The sequence below is a fragment of the Lipotes vexillifer genome, unplaced genomic scaffold (assembly GCF_000442215.2).
Source record: "Lipotes vexillifer unplaced genomic scaffold, Lipotes_vexillifer_v1.1 scaffold965, whole genome shotgun sequence".
Taxonomy (NCBI): domain Eukaryota; kingdom Metazoa; phylum Chordata; class Mammalia; order Artiodactyla; family Lipotidae; genus Lipotes; species Lipotes vexillifer.
Window position 1 is genome coordinate 2097257 of NW_006769686.1, and position 8603 is coordinate 2105859.

The window sequence follows — 8603 nt, forward strand, 5'->3', positions numbered from 1 at the left end:
AGGGAAAGCCAGGAGTGGTATATGTAACCTTAATGCTAATCAATAGATGTCATATTTCTGGGTCAGAGAGATGGCCACTAAGGAACAACCAACAGTACAATGAAACTTAAACAGGGAGTCAGGAAACCTAGCTTGGGTCTCAGTCCTGCCTCTGTTAAGCCTTGATATTTGGGCTAGTCTTTTCACCTTCTTGGGAATCTCTTTCCTCATCTATTGGCAGAAATGATCTGTAAAACTCTGATTCCTGTGCTTTCTACCTGGCCACTTGACAAATTAAGGAAACATGCTTCCCCCATTTTTATGGAGGTTAGCAAGAGAATGCACTCATGCAGGTTGCCAGCACTCATGCAGATTGCCATTTTTCTACAAAGCCAGGCTTCATTGGCCTTAGTAGGCTTTAATAGGGAGAGTTGTAATGGTAAGTCAATCTCCCCTGTCTCTCTAGGGTCCTTCCCTCTGAAGTTGAAGTGTTAGAGTCTATCTATCTGGATGAACTACAGGTGGTCAAAGGAAATGGCAGGTATGTATTCAACTAGAGGTGGGCAGGAGTCCCCTTGGTAGTAAGAGGATTCCATGCAGTATCTGTGGGCCTTGATTTGAGATAATATTTCTGTCATGTAGACAGTCTATTCCTTTAATCACCCCAAAGAAAGAGCCTGATGCTCACTTCCTCTGCCCGCTTTACTCTCTCACCCCCATCCTCCCCAGCTCTCAAGTCCCTGCCCAGTCACATCCCAGGTCTCCACTTCATCCACCTGCAGATCATCACCATGGGAGATCTACATCACCCTGCACCCCGCCACTGCAGAGGACCAGGATTCACAGTATGTCTGCTTCACTCTGGTGCTTCGGGTCCCAGCACAGGTGAGGCCTCTACTTTATGGCAGCAAAGGGAGGAAGGGGAGAGGCCTTGGGGTGGAGTGCATTAGCAGTAGCGTGGTATTTTCTCTCTCTAGTATCCTCATGAGGTGCCACAGATCTCTATCCGTAACCCCCGAGGACTCTCAGATGAACAGATCCACAAGTAAGTCGGGCTGGTCAGAGCAGGGAAAATTTGGGATACAGCTCAGTCTGGTGAGGGAAGGGGGCAGGCCTAATGTTTGCTTTGCCCTCTCCCCACAGGATCTCACAGGCGCTGAGCCACATGGCTGAGGCTGGGCTGGGTACTGCCATGCTCTATGAACTCATCGAGGTGAGAGGTGTGCTAGCCTGGGGAAATGTCCTTGCCTTCCAGCTAGAGCAGTTTCTTTCAAGGGAGGCCGTGGGCCTAGAATCTTAAATATGTCTGGAGACATTCATTTAGTTCTTTAGGTAAGCCTAAACTGCTCCAGAAAGGTGAGACTCTCTTCTGTTTCAAAAAATCTCCCCAAAGACAGTTCCATAGCTTCCCCAAGTTGCCTATTCCAGCATTGTGACAGAAATTTTTTTTCCTCTTTAACTTGAATTTTTCATGCTTCATTATCAGTGCATTTCTTGTTCTCTTGGCATTGGCAACTGAAAATGGCAAGAGATCTTGCCTGGAGGGTCTAGCCATAAATGAACATTTGAAGGCTAGTCTGTCATTGGAGCTGACTAGAAAAAGTCATGGTTCTTTTCCTCAGAGAGTTTCTACCCTAGTAAAGGAAACGACCCACATGAAACTATGCCTAGAGCTACAATGTACACAGCTAACTTTTGTTGTTTGAGATCAAAAACACAAATACAGTCTTGTTTTCCTCTTCTTTGAGTTTTTAAGAAAAATGTTCAGAAAAGAATGAAGGTGGGTGGCCTGGAGTCAGAGTGGGCATAGACCACTGTAGCATTTCTGAGTCAGGCCTCCACGATGCAGCTTTGAACTTTGTGGAATTCCAGAGTATTAGCTATTAAACAGCAGTGCAGATGCATATTTCATAGCTCAACCTGATGCCTTTTGAATTCTCTGTCCGTTTGGGGTGTCCATGCCTTCACTTTCTTTCTGAAAGATGACTCCAGAACAGGCTCATTGAGGGAGTGATATTCAAAGGGGGATAACCAGGAAAGGCCTCCCAGAAGATGTGAGTTTTAATTGAACATTTTTTTCTCTCGATAGTGTTTTATTTTCATCCCCAAGATGTGTTAAAAGTGACTTAATGAGTGGAAAAACAATTAAATTGGATTTTGAAGCTGGGTAGATTTGGGGGGAGGGGTGTAGGCATGGAGGAGGATTGATTTCAAGCAGAGGGAGCATCACCAAGACAGAAATGTATGAACACAAGGCAAACTGGCTTGGTGGGAGATGGCCCGCCAGTCACTCCTGGGAGTAGTCGACAAGCTTCACTCACAGTTCTGGCCCCTGCCTCCCTATTTGAACAGTATCTTCTCTCCTCTCAGAAAGGGAAGGAAATTCTCACAGATAACAACATCCCCCATGGCCAGTGCGTCATCTGCCTCTATGGTTTCCAGGTGGGTTACTCTCTTGGGACCTGGGGGTCGGCTGTGACAGACAGTGGAGGGCTCGGGGCGAGCTCTGACACAGTGCCTTACCCTCCAGGAGAAGGAGGCCTTTACCAAAACCACCTGTTACCACTACTTCCACTGCCACTGCCTGGCTCGGTACATCCAGCACATGGAGCAGGAGCTGCAGGCCCAGGGGCGGGAGCAGGAACGGGAATGGCAGCACACCGCAACCAAACAGGTCCACCTGCTGGCCCTGCTCGCTTGACCTCATACCCTCGTCTATCCCTCCACTCCAGGGCCGCCTTAGCCTTTTTAGGGTCATAGGTACCTCTGAGATTAACGAAAGCTCACCATTGTCCAGGAAAAAGGGGCATCCTTATACATACACGTAATCATGTTGCACACGGTTTCAGAGGGTTCCCAGACCTCTAGTTAGGCAGCCCCTGCTTTGCTCCCCCTCACTGCTGAACAGGTATTCCTATGCCCCTCCGTCCCAGCCCTCTACAGATGAGGCTGGGCAGCTGGCAAGCACCCTAGGCTGGGAAGCAGGGGTGCGATTTCACCTCTCTTTTCAGAAGGCCGTTGGTGTGCAGTGCCCGGTGTGCAGAGAGCCACTCGTGTACGATCTTGCCTCGCTGAAAGCAGCCCCTGAACCCCAGCAGCCCGTGGTAAGGGAACTCGCTGCTAATCTGAGCCAAGAATAATGGCATCTTGTCTGCTTTGAATGGGGTCTCTGGAATTGGTCTCAAGCTGCCTGGGCCCTCTGTAAAGCCATGGCCCCCAGCAGAAGTCCAAAACTCTGTTCGGGAGCCCAATCTGAGGGATAAAACCAAGAACCTTGAGCAGATCTCCTGAGGCAGTCCTAGAAGAGCCGGGGTTTCGAGTCTGCCTTCTCCTGTTGATTCTTCTCTCCATGCCATTCTGCTCCTTCCCCTCCAGGAGCTGTACCAGCCCGATGCAGAGAGCTTGCGCCAGCAAGAAGAGCGCAAGAGGCTCTACCAGAGACAGCAGGAGAGGGGGGGCATCATTGACCTTGAGGCTGAGCGTAACCGGTACTTCATCAGCCTCCAGCAGGTGAGGGAAGGGTTTCCCACTCCTCCCCTGATAACACCAACCTTCCTACCAACACCCCTCTGCCGTGGCCCTCAGGTGAGCTTTGTTCTACCCTGGGATAGCCTGATGGCGGTTGGCTCAGATTCTAGGTGAGGGGCCTGCGGTTCCCTGCTTTGAGGAACTGCATCCCCTTCATTGCATCTGCTCACTTCCTTCTAGCCTCCTGCCCCTTTGGAACCCGAGTCAGCTGTAGATGCCTCTGGAGGATTCCACCCACCCAGTACCCTTGCCACAGAACAGTCCACCTCATCAACTGCTCAGACCGCCCTGTCAGCTCCTCTGCCTGCGGCCTCCCAGTACACATGTGAGAAGATTCCAGGGGCTGGGCCAAATCAGCAAAAGCTGGGTGAGACCCAGAAAGCTATGCTAGATCCTCCCCGGGCCAGTCGAGGTCCCTGGAGACAAGCTGAACGGAGGCACCTAAAAGGAGGGGAGTGCAATGCCCTCAAAGGTACCAGTGACACCCAGGAACTGCCACCTCCTGAGGGGCCCCTCAAGGAGCCTATGGACCTAAAGCCAGAGTCCCGTAACCAAGGGGTTGAAGGTCCTCCCCAAGAAAAGGGGCATGGCAACTGGCAGGGTCCACCGCCCCGCAGGACTCGCGACTGTGCCCGCTGGGAGCGCTCCAAGGGTCGGACACCTGCTTCTTCCTACCCCCACGTGCCTCGGGGTCGGGGAGCCTACCGGCCTGGTCCTCGAAGGGAGCCCGTGAGCCTCGAACTGGAGGATGGTTCCTAGCAGTACTGTGGGGGGCGGCAGGGGGGACAATAAAGAGATTGGCCTTGTTTGGCTTTCCTTACCCAGTAGTGCCTAGCCTGTGAAGTATGGCTCTCTTTCTCAATTCCCAGCAAGACGAGCATGGCAGAATAGCCACCATATTGCTCTGAAGTCTGTTCTCCCAAGAAATTGGGGTCTGGATAAAGAGGAGTCTGACAGCTAGTATAGTGGATTCCAAGGAAAACTAGTGGAGGCCAACATTTAAGAATATGCATGGGCTTCCCTGGTGGCACAGTGGTTGAGTCCGCCTGCTGATGCAGGGGACACAGGTTCGTGCCCCGGTCCGGGAAGATCCCACGTACCGCAGAGCAGCTGGGCCTGTGAGCCATGGCCGCTGAGCCTGCGCGTCCGGGGCCTGTGCTCCGCAATGGGAGAGGCCACAACAGTGAGAGGCCCGCATACCGCCAAAAAAAGAAAACAATATGCAGGACCCACAACCCACTGTGCATACACCCACATCTATCTATCTGTCTATACTTGAATATCTGGAGGTGGAGGATGGTACCTTCCTGTTTACTACAGTCTCTCTTCTTCCCCCTTTGTCTAAGGCAGGCTGTGCCCCCAGCATTTGCATATGTGGACACCTGATGGCCCCTGAAGGCATCTGTGTTTATAGCCCCTGCTTTTTCCTCAAGTGCCAACACCGGAAGGTAGGAGGGAGGTCAAAGAACGCAGTAGCATGGCAGGTGTTTATTGATCTCCTAGAGGAGGAGAGGGCTGGGCACAGCCCAGCCGTCACCTGCTCAGAGACTCCGCATTGTGAATTGCCCCTGCAGGGTCACTTTTATAAAGCATGAAGTAGCCCTGCACCTGGGCAGGGCTGATCTGAGTTGTAGCTTGAAGGACATGATCTGCAAAGGTCTCGGCCAGGGAAGCTGCTTGCCCTGGATAGAACCTCTGGAACATCTGGGCCAGCTGCCACCGTGAGCAGTGGCCCACGTACTCCTTCATGTCTACTCGCCCAGGGCGTATCAGGGCAGGATCGAGCCTAAGAGAAGAAAGCAGCAAAAGCAGAGTCATGAGCAGCAGTGCCACCAGCACCCCCAAAAATGGTCCCGCTAGGGCTTCCCTGGTGGCGCAGTGGTTGGGAGTCCGCCTGCCGATGCAGGGGACGTGGGTTCGTGCCCCGGTCCGGGAAGATCCCACATGCTGCGGAGTGGCTGAGCCTGTGAGCCATGGCCGCTGAGCCTGTGGGTCCGGAGCCTATGCTCCGCAACGGGAGAGGCCACGGCAGTGAGAGGGCCGTGTACCGCAAAAAAAAAAAAAAAAGCCCGCTGAACCTCCTGATCCTCCTAAGATAGTGAGGGGGTGGAATCTTGCCTCACAGTCTTGAGTACCTCACTCCTTACCTGTCAACATGGTTGGTGGTCATGAACACGATGCGTGCCTCAGTGGAAGCCACGCCATCCAAGGCGTTGAGCAGGCCGCTGAAAGTGAGACGACCTAGACCTTGGTACTTTACTGGGTCTGGAAGAAGGCAGAGATAAAGCGTGAGTGATCATAGCCCTACTTAAAATTAGCATCCCCTTCTACTCCTTACTTACCATGTCCCCCTACTTATCAATGCATCTTGTGGCCTCTCATTGCTAACCCAGGTGTCCTCCATCAGCTCTCTGGATTTCTCCTTTCTTCCACTGTTCCTCATTTAGAAACACTCCCCCTTCCGTCAACTTCCCTCACTTACTCTCAGCAGCTAGGTCTCGACTGAGAAAGGCAGCATCCACATCCTCCAGGAGCACCAGGCTCTGCTGCGGTGCCACGCTCAGCAGGTGGTTGAGCCGGTCATCAGAGAGGCTGGAGTCTGTGAGACTCAGCAGGCAGATGCTGTGCTGCAGTTCCCCAGCCAGGGCTGTGCTATGGAGGAGGGATGACAGGTAATGGGCAACCTGGGAACTGGTCCTTGGGCCCAGCTGCTTGTTCTCACTGTACTAGTTTTGTCTCGGAGGCCTAAACCTTTCACCATAGCCCGCTAGTGTTCCACATGTCTCATGTTTATCCCGGTTCCTGTTCCCCACATTCATTTCCCTTTCCAACCCCACCAGTCCAGTTTCCAGTTTGAGGGTTAAGGGAAGTTTGACTCTACTCACATAAAACTGCTCTTTCCACAACCAGGGGGTCCATAAAGCAGGTAGCCACGTCTGTAGGGAATGCCTAAGAATACAGCCGGGATGATTGTCAAGGCCTAAAATGAATCATGTACTCTGCCCCAGATGTCCACATTCATGCCCAACTCTGCTCCCTGGAGGCCTGATGACTTTGGCATTGGAAGAAATCATTCCCGTAGACAACTTTTCTCTCCACTTCATCTATGGGAATTAGGCTACAGCTTTATATTTGCCCACAAATATAAAGCGCTAGCCCACAGCTTTATATCTGGCCACAAAGACCAGCCTGTTCCCTCCTGTTCTAATACCACATCAAAAACAACCTAGCCAAGACCCCAGCTGCTTCTCACCTCTGTCAGTGTACCACTTGGGGTTATCGATGAATTCCCGGATGTCTCTGACAATTCGGTCAGCTAGACCCTGTTCTAGAACCACAGAATTCAGTGGCCGGCGGCGGCGTGGATAACCAAAGGGGCGCCATTCAGAGCCCACGGCTGTGTACATCACTGTCTTCCCTTCCTCCTGCTGCAAGGCTAGCTCTCGAGCTGGGAGGGGGGAGATGAGACAAAGCCAATAATTTCTCTTTGCCATGCTACTAGGCAGAGCTGTGCCAAAACAGTTTCCCCTGGGCTTCCCTGGTGGCGCAGTGGTTGAGAGTCCGCCTGCCGATGCAGGGGACACGGGTTCGTGCCCCGGTCTGGGAAGATCCCACATGCTGCGGAGCGGCTGGGCCCGTGAGCCATGGCCACTGGGCCTGCGCGTCCGGAGCCTGTGCTCTGCAACGGGAGAGGCCACAGCAGTGAGAGGCCCGCATACCGCAAAAAAAAAAAAAAAAGAATATACCAAAACAGTTTCCCTAGCCACCAGTGCTCCCATGGTCTCAGAGCCTCCTGTTCCTCCTCTCCAAGCTTCTCTTCCTTTGATGTCGAAGACCCTATCCCTGCAACCACCACCCCCTGCCCCCATAAAGCCTGTCTGTGCCATCCCACACCTTCCTCCAGGATGTTGAAGAAGACCTTTCGGTCAGTGCCCAGAGCCGTGAAGGTGACAGATTCCCAGGGGGTCCCCGTCTGCAGGTCTATCATCTGCATCTCTCGGCTCCGTTCCACCCGGATCCATTTCCCTTGATACCTGAATAAGAATGGTCAAAATGAGGTGAACAAATGGGTCAAACCCACCTCCCCTCATTCTCCTTTTCTACTCTCAGAGCCCTCTCTGGTTCCCAACCTTACCAGATAAAGTGGTTTCCAGGGCTGGGGACAAATTCAAATTTAGTGGAGATGCGGCCACTCTCGTGCTGAAGGTACGACGTCTCGACACTGAGGTGCTGAGTTCGGGTACTGTGGCGGGTGAGCCAGCTAAGCAACCAGGCATAGCTCCTGTCTCGAGCAGGGACTTCCAGTGTGATCATGTAATGGCGGCGGAATGCCACCAGACCCAGTTGGGCACCCTTCCGGGCCAGGGCCAGGGCTGTGCCCACACCCACCAGCCCAAATCCAGCCCCAAAGTAGGGATTGTCCTTCAGGGCCAGAACAAAGTCTGAGAGGGGCATCTTGAAAGGAAAACACTGAATCTTACAGGCCCCAAGGCATTTCCAAGACCTGGGGGTGGGGAGCAGTGGAGATGGGACAAAGCACAAGATTAGTTTAGAAAATGGACTCTGAAATTCCTCCCCAACCCACCCCCTCCACCCCTGCAGAAGCTGGGAGCAGGAAGGGCCAGGTCAGCATTACTGTGTGCTTCAATATCCTCCCTTTGTGGGGTGGGGTTGGTGTTGGAATGCAAGGGATGGGACTCTGGGCCACTCACCCCATTTTACCTTTCATTATCCTGTTCATACCTGTTTCTTGCCAGACGACTATGTCTGGAGATTCCTTAAACCTGAGAGAACCATATAACCGGCTTCACATCAGGATAATGGATGGACAGAATTTTTGTGGTCCCTGGGACCAGCTGAGTTAGAAAGGGGCCCACTGGCCAGAGTTAGGAGGGGATGAAGAAGCTGCTGCTTCTGTCAACCTGTCAGTAACTTCGTGCCTTTGCTATTATGAGTCACGTACTTCAGATACCCTCTCCTCTCCTTTACGTGCTAATGTCCTGTTTAGCTTTTTATTACCTCCCACCTAAATTGTCTCTTCAAAATTAATTTTAGGGGCTTCCCTGGTGGCGCAGCGGTTGAGAGTCCGCCTGCCG

The 8603-nt window shown here is 52.6% G+C and overlaps 2 protein-coding genes across 3 annotated transcripts in view; one reads left to right on the forward strand and one right to left on the reverse strand.

Annotated features, from left to right (window-relative positions):
* RNF25 (ring finger protein 25) overlaps window positions 1–4313 on the forward strand; it is a 7154-nt gene extending 2841 nt beyond the window's left edge. The window contains exons 2-10 of one of the 2 annotated variants that reach the window (XM_007445848.1): window positions 446–520; window positions 762–864; window positions 957–1024; window positions 1123–1192; window positions 2350–2421; window positions 2510–2653; window positions 2994–3083; window positions 3355–3489; window positions 3688–4313. In XM_007445848.1, coding sequence (XP_007445910.1) covers window positions 446–520; window positions 762–864; window positions 957–1024; window positions 1123–1192; window positions 2350–2421; window positions 2510–2653; window positions 2994–3083; window positions 3355–3489; window positions 3688–4266 — 1336 coding nt within the window. In that variant the 3' untranslated portion in view covers window positions 4267–4313. Of the gene's footprint in view, window positions 1–445; window positions 521–761; window positions 865–956; window positions 1025–1122; window positions 1193–2349; window positions 2422–2509; window positions 2654–2990; window positions 3084–3354; window positions 3490–3687 lie in introns of both variants that reach the window. The other variant, XM_007445847.1, reaches the window with a different exon arrangement.
* A 672-nt stretch (window positions 4314–4985) lies between these two features.
* The window catches only part of BCS1L (BCS1 ubiquinol-cytochrome c reductase complex chaperone), a 5249-nt gene continuing 1631 nt past the window's right edge, over window positions 4986–8603 (reverse strand). Inside the window, exons 2-8 of the mRNA XM_007445849.1 lie at window positions 7643–8011; window positions 7402–7541; window positions 6761–6955; window positions 6393–6456; window positions 5990–6159; window positions 5655–5772; window positions 4986–5293 (exon numbers count right to left, since the gene is read on the reverse strand). Coding sequence (XP_007445911.1) covers window positions 5041–5293; window positions 5655–5772; window positions 5990–6159; window positions 6393–6456; window positions 6761–6955; window positions 7402–7541; window positions 7643–7962 — 1260 coding nt within the window. The 5' untranslated portion in view covers window positions 7963–8011 and the 3' untranslated portion in view covers window positions 4986–5040. The remainder of the gene's footprint in view (window positions 5294–5654; window positions 5773–5989; window positions 6160–6392; window positions 6457–6760; window positions 6956–7401; window positions 7542–7642; window positions 8012–8603) is intronic.